At 45.0% G+C, this 25866-nt stretch overlaps 2 protein-coding genes across 6 annotated transcripts in view; one reads left to right on the top strand and one right to left on the bottom strand.

Moving 5' to 3' along the window:
- The first annotated feature begins 3748 nt into the window (after window positions 1–3748).
- gpr12 (G protein-coupled receptor 12) lies at window positions 3749–8284 on the top strand. Of its 2 annotated transcripts, XM_014159464.3 has the most exons (3): window positions 3749–4014; window positions 4263–4313; window positions 4848–8284. In XM_014159464.3, the coding sequence occupies exons 2-3, from the start codon at window positions 4311–4313 to the stop codon at window positions 5877–5879; spliced, it is 1035 nt and encodes a 344-aa protein (XP_014014939.1). In that variant the 5' UTR covers window positions 3749–4014; window positions 4263–4310; the 3' UTR covers window positions 5880–8284. The 2 variants fall into 2 exon arrangements, with proteins under 2 accessions (XP_014014939.1, XP_014014941.1); XM_014159466.3 differs by lacking the exon at window positions 4263–4313 and having other exon boundaries at window positions 3750–4014.
- A 3410-nt stretch (window positions 8285–11694) lies between these two features.
- The window catches only part of wasf3b (WASP family member 3b), a 32966-nt gene continuing 18794 nt past the window's right edge, over window positions 11695–25866 (bottom strand). For all 4 annotated transcript variants that reach the window (XM_014159463.3, XM_014159461.3, XM_014159460.3 and 1 more), the window contains 6 exons: window positions 25203–25356; window positions 24759–24876; window positions 24473–24654; window positions 22774–23013; window positions 21937–22235; window positions 11695–13318 (listed from right to left, as the gene is read on the bottom strand). In XM_014159463.3, coding sequence (XP_014014938.1) covers window positions 13161–13318; window positions 21937–22235; window positions 22774–23013; window positions 24473–24654; window positions 24759–24876; window positions 25203–25356 — 1151 coding nt within the window. In that variant the 3' untranslated portion in view covers window positions 11695–13160. The remainder of the gene's footprint in view (window positions 13319–21936; window positions 22236–22773; window positions 23014–24472; window positions 24655–24758; window positions 24877–25202; window positions 25357–25866) is intronic.

Here is a 25866-nt window from a genome sequence, read left to right as displayed (position 1 = left end):
TCATAGAGGATGATGTCATCGTTTTGTCAACTTGCATCAATATTTTTATTTATGACTGGTATACGCCCACACCATTAATTATGTTGTTGGGGTATGCCCATACCATTCCAACACAGAAAAGCTGCTTTTTAACATACTTAATTAAACATTTTGGAAGGAATACTACTCAACTCTGTCATTAATCATAGGTCGTATTTCATAGAAATCTGGAAACAATGGACGGCCTATCAATTATTATTTTATTTTTTTGTTTATCAATTATTTTTTAAATGTTTTGCAACAATAATACCAATATAACACATCAATACAGGGACATTTCTGTGAATACAATGAAAAAAAATGAAATAATCGAACACCAGGCGACCAGGCAATGAGACAGACATTCAGAGACATAACTTCTAATCATTTTTCCAACTTTTTAAGTTTCACATGTTTGAGGGATTTATAAAATTGCAACAGTTCAATAAAAAAAAAAAAACAAAACAAGACATTTGTCCACCCCATTTACATTTGTGAATATAATATTTGTCCAAAAGAATAATAATGTTAATAAAATAGTTATGATCTGAATTACAAGGATAAGCATAGTGTCATTTTTTAGATTTTATACACAACCATTCATGAATTTCAAGCCATAGTTTAATAGAATGGCGGCATGAAAAAAATAATGGCTCTATAGATTTTGAATCAGAAGAACAAAAAACACAAGGAGTTTTGTCAAAATTGAGTCTTTTGTGCAAGAAATCATTAACAAGGTAGATGGAAGAAAACATTTTTTAATTAGTTTCTTTAACTTTTGGGATAACTGGACAAGTAAGGTAAAAGGTAGTCACTTTTGATCATAGCATGGGTTGGTCACTTCCATATTAACATATTTCATTATAATCACCAAATATTACTTAATTAACTGCCAATCGTATCCACTTATTGTTGCATTTTTTATCCAAAAGATTCAAGTCATTAATTTGTAAACTTGGAAAAGAGGGAACAACCTCATAATATAACCAATTGTTCTTAATAAGTCCAAGTACAGGAAGTGGAATTGCTTTGCAATCCTTAATGTATCTTTACCAAAAATACAGACCCCTTTTAAATTCTCAGACTCAAAATATTGCTAGTAAATCTGTGGCTAAAATAAATAAAAGAGGGGACATTGGACAACCCTGCCTAATTCCTCTAGAAATAGAGAAACGAGGGGATGTGCCATTACTCACAGAACTGCTAATATCATTATATATCATCCTTATCACTATACAGAAATTCTCCCCAAACCCAAAAGTAGAGAGTTCTAAATAAAAAGTTGTGTTCTAAAGTGTCAAAAGCTTTAAAAAAAATCTAAAAACAATATAAAGCCATCATCTTCTATGAACTCACTGTAATCTAAAATATCTAAAACCAATCCTATATGGGTATGGAAACTCCTTCCTTTAATGAAGGCTGATTGAGGTTCACTGATTATATACAGCTGAAGTCGGAAGTTTACATATACTTAGGTTGGAGTCATTAAAACTTATTTTTCCACCACTCCACAAATGTCTTGTTAACAGTTTTAGTTTTGGCAAGTCGGTTAGGACATCTACTTCGTGCATGACACAAGTAATTTTTCCAACAATTGTTTACAGACAGATTATTTCACTTATAATTAACTGTATCACAATTCGAGTGGGTCAGAAGTTTACATACACTAAGTTGACTGTGCCTTTTATGGCTTGGAAAAGTCCAGAAAATGATGTCATGGCTTTAGAAGCTTCTGATAGGATAATTGACATAATTTGAGTCGATTGGAGATGTACCTGTGGATGTATTTCAAGGCCTACCTTCAAACTCAGTGCCTCTTTGCTTGACATCATGGGAAAATCAAAAGAAATCAGCCAAGACCTCAGAAAAATAATTGTAGACCTCCACAAGTCTGGTTCATCCTTAGGAGCAATTTCCAAATGCCTGAAGGTACCACGTTCATCTGTCCAAACAATAGTACACAAGTATAAACACCATGGGACCACACAGCTGTCATACCGTTCAGTAAGGAGACGCGTTCTGTCTCCTAGAGATGAATATACTTTGGTGCGAAAAGTGCAAATCAATCCCAGAACAACAGCAAAGGACCTTTTGAAGATGCTGGAGGAAACAGGAACAAAATGATCTATATCCACAGTAAAACAAGTCCTATATCGACATAACCTGAAAGGCCGCTCAGCAAGGAAGAAGCCACTGCTCCAAAACCACCATAAAAAAGCCAGACTACAGTTTGTAACTGCACATGGTGACAAAGATCGTACTTTTTGGAGAAATGAGAACTGTTTGGCCATAATGACCATCATTATGTTTGGAGGAAAAAGGGAGAGCCTTGCAAGCCGAAGAACACCATCCCAACCGTGAAGCACGGGGGTGGCAGCATCATGTTGTGGGGGTGCTTTGCTGCAGGAGGGACTGGTGCACTTCACAAAATAGATGGCATCATGAGGGAGGAAAATTATATGGATATATTGAAGCAAAATCTCAAGACATCAGTCAGGAAGTTAAAGCATGGTCGCAAATGGGTCTTCCAAATGGACAATGACCCCAAGCATACTTCCAAAGTTGTGGCAAAATGGCTTAAGGACAACAAAGTCAAGGTATTGGAGTGGCCATCACAAAACCCTGACCTCAATCCTATAGAATATTTGTGGGCAGAACTGAAAAAGCGTGTGCGAGCAAGGAGGCCTACAAACCTGACTCAGTTACACCAGCTCTGTCAGGAGGAATGGGCTAAAATTCACCCAACTTATTGTGGGAAGCTTGTGGAAGGCTACCCGAAACGTTTGACACAAGTTGTACAATTGAAAGGCAATGCTACCAAATACTAATTGAGTGTATGTAAACTTCTGACCCACTGGGAATGTGATGAAAGAAATAAAAGCTGAAATAAATCATTCTCTTTACTATTATTCTGACATTTCACATTCTTAAAATAAAGTGGTGATCTTAACTGACCTAAGACAGGCAATTTTTACTAGGATTAAATGTCAGGAATTGTGAGTTTAAATGTATTTGGCTAAGGTGTATGTCAACATCCGACTTCAACTGTATATTGGTCTCCAATTGTCCAGGTAAAGAGAGCCCTTCTTTGGTTTGTGTATAATAACTATTAGTTCCTGACTCAAAGAAGGAGGTAAGATAGCATTAGCAATACCCTCTTTGTAGACCGAAACCAATAACTATCTAATATCAAGCCAAAAATGTAGATAGAATTCAGGAGTCAGGCCATCCGGTCCAGGAGATTTACCTATAGGCATTTGTTTAATGGCTTGGTCCAACTCAGTAATATATATATATATCAGAATCACTGAGTTTCTTAAACCTTACTTCTATCAGCCAACATAGTTATTAACTGAATCAAAAAAGGAATCCAAGTCGCTTCTGAAAGATAAGATTGATATAGTGAACTGTGGAAAGAGTATATTTCCTTATTAATCACTTCAAGATCATCAGATATAGTGTAATTTACATACATTGATGTATTACTATTCCTAGTCTGCCTACTCTTCTACAAATGAAAGAAATAAGATGTGGGTTTTTTCTCACCTGTTTCCAATCCATTTGGCCTTTGAACGGATGAAGGCCCTGTGCCTTATATAACACTACTATCAGTCTCTGTCCTTGAGCAGTGGGCGCTGACAGATGAGTAGGTCCTCCTGGTATTGAGCTGTTGCTGTCTCGTCCTCCCGTAGGGGGTATTGAACAAACAGGACGCGTCTCGGAGTCTGGCCCGTTAGAGAGCAGCGCTCCCCCTTTTCCACACCCCCGCTCGCTGCACAGCCGCAGTCCACAGCAACGCTCCTGTAAAGCCTCTACTCCGCTTTCCCTGCTCTCCCTCTGTGCTTCAGTAAAGACCCATCCAGCCCCCGGTGCTACAGTGCTGCATCTTCATCTGATCGGGGCTCCGCACCTGCCGCCATCGTTATCAATAGCCTATAATGGAAATACAGCAAGGACGCACTTTTATCTAGCCTTACGCCGCACCACGGAGTCAAGGTAGGCATGTTAATAGTGGTGGATACATGGATGAATGAATGAATTAATGAATGGACGGGCGGTCTATTTGAGGAAAATTGTTAATACAATGCAACCAAGGCTATTGTTAATGCAACCTGGCGGGGTTTTGGGGAAAACCAAAGGTGATTAAATATTATTAGGCCCAATGTTGAGACTCATGAGAAGGTAAGAGAGGAGCACCACAAAGGACTAGGATGATCAAATTGTCTGTTTTGCGTTATCCTAAGCATCTACGGGTTGTGGCGGAGAAGAGGCTATCGGGACCATTTCCTCTTATGGTGGGGTGAGATACATGTACAATCGAATGTGTGCATAGCGCAAGCTGCATGTCTTTTAGGGTTCCTATTCCTACATTGTGTGGTTTTCATAATTGGGCCTAATATCAATTTATGATTGGTTATTATAGTAGGCCAATTTCGAACGAATTTATATGGAGCCTGTTGATGAGTAGTCTACACAATCTGCCACAAAACTGCTCCATACCACAATGACTATATCAAGTATAGGCAACTGTGTATTGTTCTTTCAATTCATACCAGATAGGTTACAATATATTTTAGATTATAATCAGGCTGAGTGATCTCTTGTTCCTGTATTAAAAATAAGGCATGAAATGAGCATGTGTGGGTAGAGGGATAATGTCTAGGCTACTATAGTCCTCTATGTATAAATGATCTTGTGTGAGCTCTCATCTCTGTGTGGCTTCTTAAGTTTGTGTGTGAATTTTGACATGTGTGTGTGTGTTTGGTGCATGCATCAACGTGTGTGTGTGTAACCTCTTATAACACTAGTATGTGTGTGTGTGTTTCCAGACGGGGGGCACAATGAGTGACGAATACAAGGCGTCGGTCACCCCCAGCTGGCTGACCCCTGACCCCACAGCCTGGTCCAGCAGCGGAGACGGATTCACGGACAACGCCACCTACTCACCTCTGGACTCCTTTCCCCCGGTGCCCCCTCTCCTGGTCAACCCCTGGGACATCTTGCTGTGCTCCTCAGGGACCCTCATCGCCTGTGAGAACGCCCTGGTGGTACTGGTGATCTGGCAGAACCCGTCTCTCCGAGCCCCCATGTTCCTGCTGATCGGCAGCCTGGCCCTGGCTGACCTCCTGGCTGGTCTGGGCCTGGTGCTCCACTTCACCTTGGCCTACCTGCTGAGGTCTGACTCGGCCCAGCTGCTGACTGTGGGTCTGGTGGTGGCCTCCTTCTCAGCCTCCGTCTTCAGCCTGCTGGCCATCACCATAGACCGTTACCTGTCTCTCTACTACGCCCTGACCTACAACTCAGAGCGCACCGCTGCCTTCACCTACACCATGCTGGTCCTCCTCTGGGGCCTGTCTCTCTGTCTGGGCCTACTTCCCGTCACAGGGGTGAACTGCCTGACGGAGGAGTCGACATGCAGCGTGGTGCGCCCGCTGACTAAGAACAACGTGGTGGTGCTGTCCGTATCCTTCCTCCTGCTGTTCGGCCTCATGCTGCAGCTGTACGTGCAGATCTGTAAGATCGTCATGCGCCACGCCCACCAGATAGCCTTGCAGCATCACTTCCTGTCCACCTCGCCCCACTACGTCACCACCAGGAAGGGCGTGTCCACGCTGGCCATCATCCTGGGGACGTTTGCCGCCTGCTGGATGCCCTTCACCGTCTACTCCCTGGTCGCCGACTACACGTACCCGCCTCTCTACACCTACGCCACCCTGGTGCCCGCCACCTACAACTCAGTCATCAACCCAGTGATCTACGCCTTCAGGAACCAGGAGATCCAGCAGGCTCTGTGGCTGGTGTGTTGTGGCTGTATACCGGCCAGGGTGACCCACAGCGCACGGACCCCCAGCCACGTCTGACACAGACCCAGGCCCCGGGAGGGAAGGAGAGAGGTGCCCTGGGCAGAGGAAGGCAGGCAGGCAGGGAGGCAGGCAGGCAGGCAGGGCTCATGCTGGGTCTACTGCATGGCTCTGTGTCTCCATGGCTGGGCTGTATCCAGTGAAGGATGGAAGCAGCAGCAGGAGAAGGGGAGATGGAGGGATAAGTAGAGGCAGAGACATACAGTATATATATTTGAGTATAGGGCTTTCGCCCATTGCCTGTGATGGGATTGGAGAATGGATGGCTGTGGAAGTGAGTGGTGGAGGATTTGGTACGTACCCAGGTGTACTGTAGGCCTACTGTACTACTGTCCGACCTTCTCTATCTCTGTCTTCACCGATATAATATAAAACAACATCACATGATCTGACCTGCCACCATAGGTGTACCACCCCCCCTCCACACCTTCACCCCACCGTTGGGTTTACGTGCCACGATGTGTTCTGCAGATGACTGGGAAAGGATGGTCGCATGGCGCTGCAGCAAATGTAGATTACATAGAATGATGTAGCCTACCTAGTTTTAGCCGCTTTTACTGATGCGCGTTTTTTCCTCCATAAAAAGATTGAGAGATTATTCTAGACTGTTTAAACTTGTCCCACAAGTTAAAAAGCTCGTGTGTGTGCAAAAAGACAATGTATGTGTCCCATGGACAGAGAGGGAGAGCGAGAGGAGGAGTGGAGAGGAGAGGAGGAGTTGTGGAGGGAGTGATGAGCAAGAGCAAGATGCAGACGTTTCCCTACAACGAAGCCGGGCTGCGGCTAGAGCATCTCATCTCGCTGCTGCACTCTGAACGTGCTTTGAAAGCTAAACAACCGCGAGAGGCTAAAAATAGCCCGGGCGCTCTGTGATCCGCGCGCCCTGCGTCCTCCACAGACACCGAGTAAAGAAACCAAGCCGAGGAGGAGGAGAGCGGGCGCTTATCTTCCCTTCTCTATCTCTCCCCATTTCACGTGTGAGAATGTATTATGATGTTCTGTTTGCTTTACATCCTGAGGTGACAACAGCCTCCAGAAGATAAGTACCCTGATTGCCCTACCCCTTGCGCGTGCCAAATGCCCTTAGATTATGATAAAGCCTATGGGTTTGATCTTTTTTTAATCTCCGTTTTATCCAGTCGCTTCTTCATACATAAACAGTTCAATACTCATAACTAACTCATTCTGTATTTTACGCACGTTAAGTAGGCTGACTTCTCTTGAAAGTAGAGGAGAGTGAAATGCTCCCTCTGCAGATCAAGCAGACCGTTAGACCGGCTGGGAGCTGTTGAAACGGAATGTATTGTAGGGATCCTCGCTATATGAGCCAAGTTATAATTACCACCAAGCGTGTTAACCCTATTGGTACTGTGTGGGGTGTTTGCGTCTTACGCCAGATACCCGGGTTTGCTTCCAGCTTGCTCTTTTTGCTACGTTGTTGTCAGAAGTGGGATGGCGGCCGTGGGGCCATCGGACTACACAGCCCGAGGTATATGAAGGGGCTGAGGTTAGTTCAGAGGGGGCAGTGTAGCGTTCGTTGCTATATGAGCTGTGGGTGTTTGCCTTTCACTCCAGAGACTCGGTTCGCTTCCCACTCCCTCTGTTGCATCAGTATTTTTCTATTAATTTGATCTTTTAGCCTATCCATTAGGTTATGAATATACCTGATCACTAACCATCAACCTGCATGTTGCATAGGACTTTAATGAATACCATTTCCCCTGATATTGCAACCTGGCCTCAGACCATTGTCTATTATTCTGTATGTAAATCCAAGATACTCCATTTTGTGTGTTATGTTATGTTTGGTATGGTTACATAAGACAGCCTTAACTCAAAGACAGCGAGTTGGAATCTCATCACGGACAACTTCAGCATTTTAGCTAATTATCAACTTTTCAACTACTTACTACTTTTTAGCTAATTTCCAACTACTTAGCATGTTAGCAAACCCATCATCTAATCCTAACCATAGCCCTTTTAGTTAACCCTAACCCTTTAACCTAACTCCTAAACTTAACCCTAACCTTAACCTTGACCCCTAGCCTAGCTAGAATTCGGAACATATCATACATTTAGAAAATTTGTGACATATTGTACATGTGCAAATTCATAACATATTGTACGTTTTGCATTTTCGTAACATATAAGACAAATTGTAATTCGTAACATATTATACGAAATGGGGATGGACATCCACAAAGTAATAGAGTGTTGCTTATCAATAATCTATGTGACAGACCATGGTACAATAAGTGTATTTATTTTAAATGTTTTAATCTTTGGATAACGAGAAAGGAGGAGAGCAGTGACACGTCTTGTTCTTCCAGCTATGGATGTCTCCTGCCTCCTGGATCCACTTCCTTACCATGGCTGACAAAAGCCCGTCAACACTACCCCCTGATTTAGAGCGGTTGGGTTAAATACAGAAGACACATTTCGGTTGAAGGCATTCAGACTAGGTATCCCCTTCCCTTGATCATAGCCAGCGGTGCGGACTTCACGCTGCTTGCCTAGCGAGTACCAACGATTCAGCTCAAAATGAGGCTTGAACCCGGGACCTCTGCCTTGCTAGCACACGTGACTGCCCTCCTTGACAACGTAACAACCGTTTGAACTATCGGAAAATATCTAAGCCGATAGCTCAATTTCAAGATAGCTGTGGAGTGAGCTTACGGATACATCCTTAATACATTCACCCCTTCTAAACTCGCTTCATAGCTAACAACCCGGCCTTGGAGCGGAACCCAACTGCGGATCACCGCACCACTGTTATGGACGTCGCGCTGCATGCCTAGCAAGTACCACTTCCTCCTGATTCGGCTCACACCGAGGCGCAAACCCAAGACTTCTGCTTTGCTAGCACACATGACCGCCACCGTCTTTGACAACGTACCAGCCATTTGAGCTATCGGAATATATCTAATTCGATAGCACCATCAGCGACATTTCAAGCTAGCGGGATCTTATGGTTGTTCTTAACTCTGTTACAGCATCGCCCTTCACACATTGCTTGTTGATGAGGGTCAATCGGCCCTAGGTCCTCATTCTGCCCCGTCTTATCAGCCAGCAGCAACAACGAAGTGTTAGTTACTTCATGGACCGATAGCAATACTCTGTCAGCAATAACCAATGATGTGTATAAGCCCTGGATGAATAACAGGGGCCGTTGTATTGAAGCCACCGCGCAGTCATCTTGGTACTCCCCCTCCAGTGTAAAAAATATTTAGGAAGACATAGAAATGCATTTATTAATGTCTACATTCGTTTCTGATAAGTTTATTATATTACAGACACCTTCATGCATACTTTAAAATATGTGAGCTAAACATAAAATAACATTTAAAAATACTTAAAGTATTTTTTTTTATTACTAATGTTACTTTCCCCTCTACAACAAAACAAATACTTAAATGCATGTAATTTTGTCCTTGAAAAATGTAACTGAAATACTGTAGAATTCCATTAATTCCTATGGAGGACTGCTGCTACTGGGGAGGGCCAATATGGCCGACCGGTGGCTTCAAAGCCTCTCAATGGCCAATACATAGCATCTGCAATCCAGGGTTTATACACATCATTGGCAATAACAGCCTCTTCCCAGCAGCATGACCACCTCCAGCATGATGATATACAACGACAATGAACAACAGCCCTTATCTACGATGCCTAGCAGAGTCCTTATACGACCAGGCCAAAAAGGACTCTGAACTTCCCCAATACTTGTGCCGTATGTGATTTCTCCAAATGGGAAATTAGATCTTGACTTGTGTGTTTTGTTTTTGAAAATGTGAATGGGACAGGATACTGACTGCCACCTTCCAGTATTCTGTCATTACTCATTACAATGTCACTGCCTCCTTTGATCTGAATCTACTGCTGTATTCTCTGGCTACGGTCGTCTTCAATATCTTACATTGAATGAAACCCGGACTCTGTGAGAAAATATCTCACCGGTTTTCAGTTGCATCTGCCTTTGTGAACATATTAAGTGTTTTTGAGTGTCGTAAACCTAAGTGTCTGTGAATAAGGAAAATCTTTCTGTGCATATGAGTTGCATGGCCTCTGAGTGTGTGTATGATGTGTGTATGTGTGTGTGTGTGTTTGTGATCAGAAGCACAGACCTACTGTATATCTGTCTCCATGGGGACAGTAGATCTGAGGATTTACTTTCTGCGTGACCCTTTCACCTCAGGGGAAATGGCTGCCAGTCTTCCCATCATTCTGAGAGAAGTGGCCTCATCACACAAATTCCACCAGAGGAATGACGTAGAGAAGGATAGTTCCTGATGTGTTGAAATGAATAGTGGAGGTGTGCAGCGGCTGACCCTGAGCAGTAGTGTGGGGCTAAGGCAATGACTTCACGTGACTGATGGAATAAGAGCTATCATAGAGCCTGGTATCACAGGTTCTGATGGCTCTTCACAGACCAACAAGGCCAAGAAGACAATGTCCTTTACTTTTGATGAATAATCTATTTTGTTATATTTAGTGAAAGTTTCTATATTTTTTTCTAGCGTTGTCACGCCTGAATTCTGATTTATCTAAAGTATCTTGTATTTTAATGCGCTGTAGAGCCTCTTCTGAATGTATTGGTAAATATACATTATTGTTTATTTAATATGGCAGCCTGTTGACCAATTAGATTCTGTAGATATAGCATGCATATCTTTTTATAGGGGTGTTATGACATGTATGGTGCTACCTACTCCAGGGTCCAAGGGGGACTCAGGTGCACCAATTTTGAGTGACATCACATTTTACCCCCAATTACTGTTTTCTAAAGCCTGTTTACATTTTAATCCCTAGCCCCTTCCCCCAATCCCTCCCCCTTCTTTAGGCAGATCTGCAAAGTCTGGATAGGTGAAAGCAGTATGGCGTACACTTTACTTAGCCTGTTGGAGGGCTAGGTGGAGCTGTCGCAGTACTTTCACCTATCAAAAATCTTGAGGATGTGCCGGACCAATGAGCTAAGGGCTAGGGACGGAAATGAAACCGTGCTTACCTTACTTTTGGAATGTTCTCTCATGTACAGTAATGTCAATCGTTCAAGGCTCTAGGTGAGCTTTCATAGTTGGGATAGGTGCAAACAAGGGCTTCACATTCTTGAGTAGACAAAGGAACCACTGGTGTGTGGATATGGTACTTTACTGTTTGGATAGCATATTTAATTAATGTTAAAGTATTGTGCAGTGTAATCGCACAGAAAAGTGTAATTTTGATTGTACAGAGGAATGAACATTCATGTGGTTGGAGGAGTTTCTAGTGTGACCGGTGGGGTTTCAAGAGTTGTAGGTGAATTATGTGGTTTGGTACCCCGATCCAGAGCTAAATACAAGTCTTTTAACTCCTCAATGGCTGAGAATGGGGAGGGATGCTACAGTAACAGCGTCTTGTGTAGACTCATGCGTTGTTTTAAATGTGAAATGCACTTTATGTTGTTGGACAAAAAAATGGCACAACAAACTAAGTATCTGCAAAATGAAAACTATAAATGATAATCAACATGCACTAACTGAGATATTGTAAGACGTGTGAACGTGGTGTGTATTTTTTCAAGGTGTTAGATGTAATTTTTTGTTGCTTTGGTTAGTTTACTGAATTGAGAGATGTTGTTAATTTTGTATTAAAAGAATGTGCTGTGCATTAAAAACAAGCCTGTGTTGGTTTGTTTTGTTCACTCTAGATCCACTGGCTCTGCTCCCATGGTGACGTCCTTCTAAACCGTACTGTTACCATGGAAACTGCTGTGTCACCATCAGGACCATGTTGTCTCCATGACAACGTTGCGTCAGTAAAAGAAACGCAGACAACATTGTAAATATCCATTTTCAGAAGTATTCTCAAGGTCAGAGTTCAAAGGTTGCAGATTTTACAAAATGTAACCATGACAACCCTAAACCCAATCCAATCTATTTTTCAGCTTCCAAATCGTTGCTAGACATCACTAAGCGATCATAGACTCAGATGTTATTCATTAAGCTTCCTTTCACTCAGATCTCTCTGATCTCCAATCAGACGCTCTTAACACACACTCCAGCTGCGTTTCATTATCCATTCTTGAGTACCACTTAGGAGGATGCCCAGTCAATAGTCTACATCAGTCACATATATAGAGAGTTAGGCCAGGTTTTACAACAGCCCCCATGTTAGCGCCCATATAGAACTTTATTAATGAATTGTTGTGATGTAACAATACGAGAGCGCCTCTGACAATTCCCTATGAAATGACCCGCTGTAATCAAGCAAAACAGAACAGACATTTTTATTGATTAGCATTGGGGATAATGTGTATCCAAGTCAACAAATTGCACATCTGCTTTCACTGAAAACTATCAGCAGTAAACAGCACAACGTGGAAGCTTTAATTATCACTTAGCAACGGCTATTGAGGAGAAAGTGGCGCTCTATGAACGTTCAGAGAGAAGCCGCATTGGCCTAACTCTAAACATATATGTATCTGGTCTACATTGTTAGTGCGGTTGATGGAATACAGCCTCACACTCAAGTCAATCCCTCTCACACCGGTATTGTTCAGAAGGAACACAGTTGGGAAATGCTTTAAAAACATTGTCTCCTATTTGTTCCTCCTGAACGCTACCCTGACCACCGCAGTCCACTCTGACTTCTCTTCCTCCAGTTGCTATAATCTACACATTAAAAGCTTGTCGCTTCCCAGATTAACTATTAATAAGTGTTAAAGTAAAAACATTAGAAAAGAGAAGTAGATTTTCTGTCCAAGGGGAGGTTGCTATTTCTCCAAGTGACGCCCTTAAGATAGTTCCCATACATGAGATAAGTTCCCATTCGTTGGGTGCCACGAAATACAAGGCTTTACTAGTGTTATTATGGATAACATATGATACAGAGACACTGTGGTCTCCTGGGGTGTATTCAAGATGCCCAGAGCGTTGCATGAGCGTTCTTAAATGTTAATGTAATAGTACTGAATTGAACGTTCGTTTGCAGTTAGTGTCTGTATAGCAGCTGAACATGACAGTATGCATCTTGAATTCACCCCTATTGTTCCAGTTCTGAATCCTTCAGCGGCTGATGCAGGAGTCTGATCTCCCAGCAGTGCTACATGTGACCAAGGATCAACCAGTTTATATACTGTACAAACATACCTACTACACGAGGGAGTGTATGAGTCTGTGTATGTGAATGTTAGCTTATGTTTATGTGTTGGTACAAATACCTTTTAGTGGTTCTTAGTTTGTGGATGTGAGCGTGCACATGTGTATGTGCCTTTCAGATTTAGAGTGAGAGTGTCTGTGTGTGTTAGTCAGACCAGTCGTTCTCCTCCAACTCGGAGTCGTCCTCGGAGTCAGAGTACTCAACGGCGATGCGTCTGGACAGGATGGTGGCCACATCGTTCCCTACAGGCTCCCTCTTAGCCTGCTGCTCCTGCTGCTCCTGTCCCTTCTTCAAATGGATACCTACAGCCAGGGAGAGACCGTTAGATACCTACAGCCAGGGAGAGACCGTTAGATACCTACAGCCAGGGAGAGACCGTTAGATACCTACAGCCAGGGAGAGACCGTTAGATACCTACAGCCAGGGAGAGAGACAGTTAGATACAGACACACTTCAACTAGATACCTACAGCCAGGGAGAGACAGTTAGATACAGACACACTTCAACTAGATACCTACAGTCAGGGAGAGACAGTTAGATACAGACACACTTCAACTAGATACCTACAGCCAGGGAGAGACAGTTCGATACAGACACACTTCAACTAGATACCTACAGTCAGGGAGAGACAGTTAGATACAGACACACTTCAACTAGATACCTACAGTCAGGGAGAGACAGTTAGATACAGACACAGCTCAACTAGATACCTACAGTCAGGGAGAGACAGTTAGATACAGACACACTTCAACTAGATACCTACAGCCAGGGAGAGACCGTTAGATACAGACACACTTCAACTAGATACCTACAGCCAGGGAGAGACAGTTAGATACAGACACACTTCAACTAGATACCTACAGTCAGGGAGAGACAGTTAGATACAGACACACTTCAACTAGATACCTACAGTCAGGGAGAGACAGTTAGATACAGACACACTTCAACTAGATACCTACAGTCAGGGAGAGACAGTTAGATACAGACACACTTCAACTAGATACCTACAGCCAGGGAGAGACAGTTAGATACAGACACACTTCAACTAGATACCTACAGTCAGGGAGAGACAGTTAGATACAGACACACTTCAACTAGATACCTACAGTCAGGGAGAGACAGTTAGATACAGACACACTTCAACTAGATACCTACAGCCAGGGAGAGACAGTTAGATACAGACACACTTCATCTAGATACCTACAGTCAGGGAGAGACAGTTAGATACAGACACACTTCAACTAGATACCTACAGCCAGGGAGAGACAGTTAGATACAGACACACTTCAACTAGATACCTACAGCCAGGGAGAGAGAGAGTTAGATACAGACACACTTCAACTAGATACCTACAGTCAGGGAGAGACAGTTAGATACAGACACACTTCAACTAGATACCTACAGTCAGGGAGAGACAGTTAGATACAGACACACTTCAACTAGATACCTACAGTCAGGGAGAGAGACAGTTAGATACAGACACACTTCAACTAGATACCTACAGTCAGGGAGAGACAGTTAGATACAGACACACTTCAACTAGATACCTACAGCCAGGGAGAGAGACAGATACAGACACACTTCAACTAGATACCTACAGTCAGGGAGAGACAGTTAGATACAGACACACTTCAACTAGATACCTACAGCCAGGGAGAGACCGTTAGATACAGACACACTTCAACTAGATACCTACAGTCAGGGAGAGACAGTTAGATACAGACACACTTCAACTAGATACCTACAGTCAGGGAGAGAGACAGATAGATACAGACACAGCTCAACTAGATACCTACAGCCAGGGAGAGACCGTTAGATACAGACACACTTCAACTAGATACCTACAGCCAGGGAGAGAGACAGTTAGATACAGACACACTTCAACTAGATACCTACAGCCAGGGAGAGACAGTTAGATACAGACACACTTCAACTAGATACCTACAGCCAGGGAGAGAGACAGTTAGATACAGACACACTTCAACTAGATACCTACAGTCAGGGAGAGAGAGAGTTAGATACAGACACACTTCAACTAGATACCTACAGCCAGGGAGAGACAGTTAGATACAGACACACTTCAACTAGATACCTACAGCCAGGGAGAGACAGTTAGATACAGACACACTTCAACTAGATACCTACAGTCAGGGAGAGAGACAGTTAGATACAGACACACTTCAACTAGATACCTACAGTCAGGGAGAGACAGTTAGATACAGACACACTTCAACTAGATACCTACAGCCAGGGAGAGACAGTTAGATACAGACACACTTCAAATAGATACCTACAGCCAGGGAGAGACAGTTAGATACAGACACACTTCATCTAGATACCTACAGCCAGGGAGAGACAGTTAGATACAGACACACTTCAACTAGATACCTACAGCCAGGGAGAGACCGTTAGATACAGACACACTTCAACTAGATACCTACAGTCAGGGAGAGAGACAGTTAGATACAGACACACTTCAACTAGATACCTACAGCCAGGGAGAGAGACAGTTAGATACAGACACAGCTCAACTAGATACCTACAGTCAGGGAGAGACAGTTAGATACAGACACACTTCAACTAGATACCTACAGTCAGGGAGAGACAGTTAGATACAGACACACTTCAACTAGATACCTACAGTCAGGGAGAGACAGTTAGATACAGACACACTTCAACTAGATACCTACAGCCAGGGAGAGAGACAGTTAGATACAGACACACTTCAACTAGATACCTACAGTCAGGGAGAGACAGTTAGATACAGACACACTTCAACTAGATACCTACAGCCAGGGAGAGACAGTTAGATACAAACACACTTCAACTAGATACCTACAGTCAGGGAGAGAGACAGTTAGATACAGACACACTTCAACTAGATACCTACAGCCAGGGAGAGAGACAGATACAGACACACTTCAACTAGATACCTACAGCCAGGGAGAGACAGTTAGATACAGACACACTTCAACTAGATACCTACAGCCAGGGAGAGAGACAGATACAGACACACTTCAACTAGATACCTACAGTAAGGGGGAGAGACAGTTAGATACAGACACACTTCAACTAGATACCTACAGTCAGGGAGAGACAGTTAGATACAGACACACTTCAACTAGATACCTACAGCCAGGGAGAGACAGTTAGATACAGACACACTTCAACTAGATACCTACAGTCAGGGAGAGACAGTTAGATACAGACACACTTCAACTAGATACCTACAGCCAGGGAGAGACCGTTAGATACAGACACACTTCAACTAGATACCTACAGTCAGGGAGAGAGACAGTTAGATACAGACACACTTCAACTAGATACCTACAGCCAGGGAGAGAGACAGATACAGACACACTTCAACTAGATACCTACAGTCAGGGAGAGAGACAGTTAGATACAGACACACTTCAACTAGATACCTACAGCCAGGGAGAGACAGTTACAGACACACTTCAACTAGATACCTACAGCCAGGGAGAGAGACAGTTAGATACAGACACACTTCAACTAGATACCTACAGCCAGGGAGAGACAGTTAGATACAGACACACTTCAACTAGATACCTACAGCCAGGGAGAGAGACAGATACAGACACACTTCAACTAGATACCTACAGTAAGGGAGAGAGACAGTTAGATACAGACACACTTCAACTAGATACCTACAGCCAAAGAGAGACCGTTAGATACAGACACACTTCAACTAGATACCTACAGCCAGGGAGAGAGACAGTTAGATACAGACACACTTCAACTAGATACCTACAGCCAGGGAGAGACAGTTAGATACAGACACACTTCAACTAGATACCTACAGTCAGGGAGAGACAGTTAGATACAGACACACTTCAACTAGATACCTACAGCCAGGGAGAGAGAGAGTTAGATACAGACACACTTCAACTAGATACCTACAGCCAGGGAGAGACAGTTAGATACAGACACACTTCAACTAGAACCCTACAGTCAGGGAGAGACAGTTAGATACAGACACACTTCAACTAGATACCTACAGTCAGGGAGAGAGACAGTTAGATACAGACACACTTCAACTAGATACCTACAGCCAGGGAGAGACAGTTAGATACAGACACACTTCAACTAGATACCTACAGTCAGGGAGAGACCGTTAGATACAGACACACTTCAACTAGATACCTACAGTCAGGGAGAGACAGTTAGATACAGACACACTTCAACTAGATACCTACAGTCAGGGAGAGAGACAGTTAGATACAGACACACTTCAACTAGATACCTACAGCCAGGGAGCGACAGTTAGATACAGACACACTTCAACTAGATACCTACAGCCAGGGAGAGACAGTTAGATACAGACACACTTCAACTAGATACCTACAGTCAGGGAGAGACAGTTAGATACAGACACACTTCAACTAGATACCTACAGTCAGGGAGAGACAGTTAGATACAGACACACTTCAACTAGATACCTACAGTCAGGGAGAGAGACAGTTAGATACAGACACACTTCAACTAGATACCTACAGTCAGGGAGAGACAGTTAGACACAGACACACTTCAACTAGATACCTACAGTCAGGGAGAGAGACAGTTAGATACAGACACACTTCAACTAGATACCTACAGCCAGGGAGAGACAGTTAGATACAGACACACTTCAACTAGATACCTACAGTCAGGGAGAGACAGTTAGATACAGACACACTTCAACTAGATACCTACAGTCAGGGAGAGAGAGAGTTAGATACAGACACACTTCAACTAGATACCTACAGTCAGGGAGAGACAGTTAGATACAGACACACTTCAACTAGATACCTACAGCCAGGGAGAGACAGTTAGATACAGACACACTTCAACTAGATACCTACAGCCAGGGAGAGAGACAGTTAGATACAGACACACTTCAACTAGATACCTACAGTCAGGGAGAGACAGTTAGATACAGACACACTTCAACTAGATACCTACAGCCAAGGAGAGACAGTTAGATACAGACACACTTCAACTAGATACCTACAGCCAGGGAGAGACAGTTAGATACAGACACAGCTCAACTAGATACCTACAGTCAGGGAGAGAGACAGTTAGATACAGACACACTTCAACTAGATACCTACAGTCAGGGAGAGAGACAGTTAGATACAGACACACTTCAACTAGATACCTACAGTCAGGGAGAGACAGTTAGATACAGACACACTTCAACTAGATACCTACAGCCAGGGAGAGACAGTTAGATACAGACACACTTCAACTAGATACCTACAGTCAGGGAGAGAGACAGTTAGATACAGACACACTTCAACTAGATACCTACAGTCAGGGAGAGACAGTTAGATACAGACACACTTCAACTAGATACCTACAGCCAGGGAGAGAGACAGTTAGATACAGACACACTTCAACTAGATACCTACAGTCAGGGAGAGACAGTTAGATACAGACACACTTCAACTAGATACCTACAGCCAGGGAGAGAGAGAGTTAGATACAGACACACTTCAACTAGATACCTACAGCCAGGGAGAGACAGTTAGATACAGACACACTTCAACTAGATACCTACAGTCAGGGAGAGACAGTTAGATACAGACACACTTCAACTAGATACCTACAGTCAGGGAGAGAGACAGTTAGATACAGACACACTTCAACTAGATACCTACAGCCAGGGAGAGACAGTTAGATACAGACACACTTCAACTAGATACCTACAGCCAGGGAGAGACAGTTAGATACAGACACACTTCAACTAGATACCTACAGTCAGGGAGAGAGACAGTTAGATACAGACACACTTCAACTAGATACCTACAGTCAGGGAGAGACAGTTAGATACAGACACACTTCAACTAGATACCTACAGCCAGGGAGAGACAGTTAGATACAGACACACTTCAACTAGATACCTACAGCCAGGGAGAGACAGTTAGATACAGACACACTTCATCTAGATACCTACAGCCAGGGAGAGACAGTTAGATACAGACACACTTCAACTAGATACCTACAGCCAGGGAGAGACCGTTAGATACAGACACACTTCAACTAGATACCTACAGTCAGGGAGAGAGACAGTTAGATACAGACACACTTCAACTAGATACCTACAGCCAGGGAGAGAGACAGTTAGATACAGACACAGCTCAACTAGATACCTACAGTCAGGGAGAGACAGTTAGATACAGACACACTTCAACTAGATACCTACAGTCAGGGAGAGACAGTTAGATACAGACACACTTCAACTAGATACCTACAGTCAGGGAGAGACAGTTAGATACAGACACACTTCAACTAGATACCTACAGCCAGGGAGAGAGACAGTTAGATACAGACACACTTCAACTAGATACCTACAGTCAGGGAGAGACAGTTAGATACAGACACACTTCAACTAGATACCTACAGCCAGGGAGAGACAGTTAGATACAAACACACTTCAACTAGATACCTACAGTCAGGGAGAGAGACAGTTAGATACAGACACACTTCAACTAGATACCTACAGCCAGGGAGAGAGACAGATACAGACACACTTCAACTAGATACCTACAGCCAGGGAGAGACAGTTAGATACAGACACACTTCAACTAGATACCTACAGCCAGGGAGAGAGACAGATACAGACACACTTCAACTAGATACCTACAGTCAGGGAGAGAGACAGTTAGATACAGACACACTTCAACTAGATACCTACAGCCAGGGAGAGACCGTTAGATACAGACACACTTCAACTAGATACCTACAGTCAGGGAGAGAGACAGTTAGATACAGACACACTTCAACTAGATACCTACAGCCAGGGAGAGAGACAGATACAGACACACTTCAACCAGATACCTACAGTCAGGGAGAGAGACAGTTAGATACAGACACACTTCAACTAGATACCTACAGCCAGGGAGAGACAGTTACAGACACACTTCAACTAGATACCTACAGCCAGGGAGAGAGACAGTTAGATACAGACACACTTCAACTAGATACCTACAGCCAGGGAGAGACAGTTAGATACAGACACACTTCAACTAGATACCTACAGCCAGGGAGAGAGACAGATACAGACACACTTCAACTAGATACCTACAGTAAGGGAGAGAGACAGTTAGATACAGACACACTTCAACTAGATACCTACAGCCAAAGAGAGACCGTTAGATACAGACACACTTCAACTAGATACCTACAGCCAGGGAGAGAGACAGTTAGATACAGACACACTTCAACTAGATACCTACAGCCAGGGAGAGACAGTTAGATACAGACACACTTCAACTAGATACCTACAGTCAGGGAGAGACAGTTAGATACAGACACACTTCAACTAGATACCTACAGCCAGGGAGAGAGAGAGTTAGATACAGACACACTTCAACTAGATACCTACAGCCAGGGAGAGACAGTTAGATACAGACACACTTCAACTAGATACCTACAGTCAGGGAGAGACCGTTAGATACAGACACACTTCAACTAGATACCTACAGTCAGGGAGAGACAGTTAGATACAGACACACTTCAACTAGATACCTACAGTCAGGGAGAGAGACAGTTAGATACAGACACACTTCAACTAGATACCTACAGCCAGGGAGAGAGACAGTTAGATACAGACACAGCTCAACTAGATACCTACAGCCAGGGAGAGAGAGAGTTAGATACAGACACACTTCAACTAGATACCTACAGTCAGGGAGAGACAGTTAGATACAGACACAGCTCAACTAGATACCTACAGTCAGGGAGAGACAGTTAGATACAGACACACTTCAACTAGATACCTACAGCCAGGGAGAGAGAGAGTTAGATACAGACACACTTCAACTAGATACCTACAGTCAGGGAGAGACAGTTAGATACAGACACACTTCAACTAGATACCTACAGCCAGGGAGAGACAGTTAGATACAGACACACTTCAACTAGATACCTACAGTCAGGGAGAGACAGTTAGATACAGACACAGCTCAACTAGATACCTACAGCCAGGGAGAGACAGTTAGATACAGACACACTTCAACTAGATACCTACAGTCAGGGAGAGAGACAGATACAGACACAGCTCAACTAGATACCTACAGTCAGGGAGAGAGACAGTTAGATACAGACACACTTCAACTAGATACCTACAGCCAGGGAGAGAGACAGTTAGATACAGACACACTTCAACTAGATACCTACAGCCAGGGAGAGAGACAGTTAGATACAGACACACTTCAACTAGATACCTACAGCCAGGGAGAGACAGTTAGATACAGACACACTTCAACTAGATACCTACAGCCAGGGAGAGAGACAGTTAGATACAGACACACTTCAACTAGATACCTACAGTCAGGGAGAGACAGTTAGATACAGACACACTTCAACTAGATACCTACAGCCAGGGAGAGAGAGAGTTAGATACAGACACACTTCAACTAGATACCTACAGCCAGGGAGAGACAGTTAGATACAGACACACTTCAACTAGATACCTACAGTCAGGGGGAGACCGTTAGATACAGACACACTTCAACTAGATACCTACAGCCAGGGAGAGACAGTTAGATACAGACACACTTCAACTAGATACCTACAGCCAGGGAGAGAGACAGACAGACACAGCCAGCCAGCCAGTAAGTCAGACAGAAAAGGCATGGCCCAGGGCCCCAGGTGAGTGCAGTTTTCTAATTTTAGGCCATTCCATTGGTCCAAAAGTGAAATATCCACCCACCCGGGTTACCAGGCGATGCAAAACGTATTAGCCCATAGTCTAGTCTAGACAAGACAAGACAAGACAAGACAAGACAAGACAAGACAAGACAAGACAAGACAAGACAAGACCTGACCTGACCTGACCTGACCTGACCTGACCTGACCTGACTGACTAGCCCTGCTACAGAGACAGAGAGGGTTAGATGGAGAGACACACTCTTACCCATGCGTATGGCAGCCAGCAGATCACTACGAGCATCATTAACAGGCTGGGCAATGTGGGGCACGGAGGACATCTTGGGAGTGGTAGAGTAGGAGGAGCCTGGAGGAGGGGGCGGAGGTATAGGGGGAGGTGGAGTCACCAGGGACCCAGTGAGTGGTGGTGGGGTCGGAGCATAGCCACCGGCTGATCCCACTGGTCCTGGAGGAGGAAGTGGTCCTCCGGGGGGCATGGCAAAGGCAGATTGTGCTGATGGCATGAGAGGTGTGGGAGGAGGGCCGTTTCCATATCCCTCCATCATACTGAAAGAGAGAGGGAGAGAAGGTAGAGAGGAAGAGAGGGAGAGAGGGAGAGAGCGAGAGAGAGAGAGAAAGAAGGGACAAAGTGAGACCGTGGCCATGAAGCATTATACTGTATTAATCATCATAACCATTTCAGAAATAGAAAGTATCTTGTTTATCTGCCTCTCCACAAAAACATCTGACTTATAGCGATGTCATACTAACATCCGAAGAAGAATGAATAACAGGATGCCATTATTTGCACAGAGTTTATAGGGGAGTTGTGCCAAGACCAAGGCAGTTGAGTGAACCAGCGCTGTACTCGGTTTGTTTGTGTGACAGTATAACCCTAAAGCTTAGTCCCAGAGAGAGTTAAGCCTGTTGTTCGTCATCAGATCAGATTTCCCCTGACAAGACTCACCCAAACCCAAGAGTGACAACAGAAGAGTGCACATGGATTTGTCTGTGTGCACGTTTTAATGTTTATTTGAGTGTGCATTTACACATCTGTCTGTCTGACAGGATGTTTATGTATGTGTGTGTCTGTGCACTTGCTGACCTGTAGTCCACAGGTGGCAGAGATCCGTTCATGTTCTCAGTGGGTGGGGGAGGGGGTGGAGCATCGTGGGGGCGACCCAGGGAGGCTCCCCTATAGTCCTTGTCCAGAGTGGCATGTCCCTGGGCAGCCAGCTGAGCAGCCAGGAGACTCGGGGGTGGGCCGGAGTATGTGAAGGCATGACCAGCATGGCTGGTTGAGTTAGGGTAGTGGTGTTGGTCCATGTGATCAGGCCCAAGACCCCTAGGAGAGAGAAAACGTTACTGCACGGCCAGCAGGGGGAATAAGAGGACTGTCAATTCTCCCTGAACAGCAGAGGGAGACGAAACTATCACAGCACTGGGAAAACACCTTATGAAGTGGGTAATCATCTATACAGAAAAGTAATTATTCCATACTTTTTTACATTTCATACATTATGTTATAAATGCAAATGTATCATGTGTAAACTTTTCATTGACCTCATCTCATCATATGTATGCAAGTGTGTGTGTGTTTGGACTGACCTCATCTCAGGGGACAGTGATCCCTCGGAGGTGGGCCCCTGGTGGAGCGAGTGTGTGTGGACTGACCTCATCTCAGGGGACAGTGATCCCTCCGGAGGTGGGCCCCTGGTGGAGCGAGTGTGTGTGGACTGACCTCATCTCAGGGGACAGTGATCCCTCCGGAGGTGGGCCCCTGGTGGAGCGAGTGTGTGTGGACTGACCTCATCTCAGGGGTCAGTGATCCCTCGGAGGTGGGCCCCTGGTGGAGCGAGTGTGTGTGGACTGACCTCATCTCAGGGGACAGTGATCCCTCCGGAGGTGGGCCCCTGGTGGAGCGAGTGTGTGTGGACTGACCTCATCTCAGGGGACAGTGATCCCTCCGGAGGTGGGCCCCTGGTGGAGCGAGTGTGTGTGGACTGACCTCATCTCAGGGGTCAGTGATCCCTCGGAGGTGGGCCCCTGGTGGAGCGAGTGTGTGTGGACTGACCTCATCTCAGGGGACAGTGATCCCTCCGGAGGTGGGCCCCTGGTGGAGCGAGTGTGTGTGGACTGACCTCATCTCAGGGGACAGTGATCCCTCGGAGGTGGGCCCCTGGTGGAGCGAGTGTGTGTGGACTGACCTCATCTCAGGGGACAGTGATCCCTCGGAGTTGGGCCCCTGGTGGAGCGAGTGTGTGTGGACTGACCTCATCTCAGGGGACAGTGATCCCTCCGGAGGTGGGCCCCTGGTGGAGCGAGTGTGTGTGGACTGACCTCATCTCAGGGGATAGTGATCCCTCCGGAGGTGGGCCCCTGGTGGAGCGAGTGTGTGTGGACTGACCTCATCTCAGGGGACAGTGATCCCTTGGAGGTGGGCCCCTGGTGGAGCGAGTGTGTGTGGACTGACCTCATCTCAAGGGACAGTGATCCCTTGGAGGTGGGCCCCTGGTGGAGCGAGTGTGTGTGGACTGACCTCATCTCAGGGGACAGTGATCCCTCCAGAGGTGGGCCCCTGGTGGAGCGAGTGTGTGTGGACTGACCTCATCTCAGGGGACAGTGATCCCTCGGAGGTGGGCCCCTGGTGGAGCGAGTGTGTGTGGACTGACCTCATCTCAGGGGACAGTGATCCCTCAGAGGTGGGCCCCTGGTGGAGCGAGTGTGTGTGGACTGACCTCATCTCAGGGGACAGTGATCCCTCGGAGGTGGGCCCCTGGTGGAGCGAGTGTGTGTGGACTGACCTCATCTCAGGGGACAGTGATCCCTCGGAGGTGGGCCCCTGGTGGAGCGAGTGTGTGTGGCGGTGGTCTGGCCTCAGCTCCTTATCCAGGGCCAACATATTCCACTCCTGACGACGGTTCCGAGCCTTACGCACCTTCTTCACCTCCCTTTGCAACGTCCCGTCCACACAACGCTTCTGCTCCTGAAGGAGAGACATATTAGTGGAGAAAGGGAGGAAGAGAAAGGTGGAGACAAAGAGAAGGAGGAAGAGATAAAGAAAGAAAGATAGAGAACTTTAGACTTTACTTTGTTCTTCCTCTTCTCCTTCCTCTTGTCCTCTGTGTCCTGCAGCATTGTTTCTCTCCACAGGTCGAAGAAGTAGGAGGGGTCAGTGTAGAACTTCAGCCCCTCCTTGTGGTCATCCCTACAGGGTCAAAGGGCAAACACGGCTCAGGGTTTATGGAAAATGAAGTCCACAACATTCCATTATGAGACTCTGGGTTTACGCCACAGGAAGTTGGTGGCACCTTAATTGGGGAGAACGGGCTCGTGGTAATGACTGGAACAGAATTAGTGGAATGGTATCAAATACATCAAACACACGGTTTGAAGGTGTTGATGCCATTCCAATTGCTCTGTTCCGGACATTATTATGACCCGTCCTCCCCCCAGCAGCCTCCTGTGGTATACACTGCCCTGGGTAGTAGAGAGGTTAGACCGATCATAGAAAGGGAGGGGGAGATAACCCACCTATATTTGGAAAGGATGTTGAGAGGTGGAGGTTTATCACTCAGGTTGTACATCTCCTTGACAGGAATGGGAACGCTCCTCGTGGACACCACCTGCTGGTCCTGGGCAGTACTGCTCTTAAATGCCTTCTTCATGTTAATGTCCTGCAGAGAGACTGAGGACAGAGAGAGATGACAAACGGAGAAAAAGAGCGCGAGAGAATAAACAAGAGAAAGAGGGCGAGCGGGAGGGAGGACAAACAGAGAGAGAGGGACCAAGAGAAAGAGAGGGTTAGGGAGATATGGGAGAAAAGAGAGGGGGGCAGACAGGGTGTGAGAAAAGTATTTCTACGGTGTATTCGGAAAGTATTCAGACTCCTTCCCTTTTCCACATTTTGTTACATTACAGCCTTACTCTGATTTTTTTTTAATTCTCATGAATCCACACACAATACCCCATAATGACAGTGAAAACAGGTTTTTACACATTTTTGTATTAAAAATGTAAAAACAGAAACACCTTATTTACATAAGTATTCAGATGCTTTGCTATGAGACTCAAAATTTAGCTCAGGTGAATCCTGTTTCCATTGATCATCCTTGAGATGTTTCTACAACTTGATTGGAGTCCACCTGTGGTAAATTCAATTGATTGGACATGCTTTGGAAAGGCACACACCTGTCCA

This window comes from Salmo salar, chromosome 19, assembly GCF_965601325.2.
Source record: "Salmo salar chromosome 19, fSalSal1, whole genome shotgun sequence".
NCBI classification, from domain to species: domain Eukaryota; kingdom Metazoa; phylum Chordata; class Actinopteri; order Salmoniformes; family Salmonidae; genus Salmo; species Salmo salar.
This window is presented reverse-complemented; position numbering and strand designations above follow the sequence as displayed.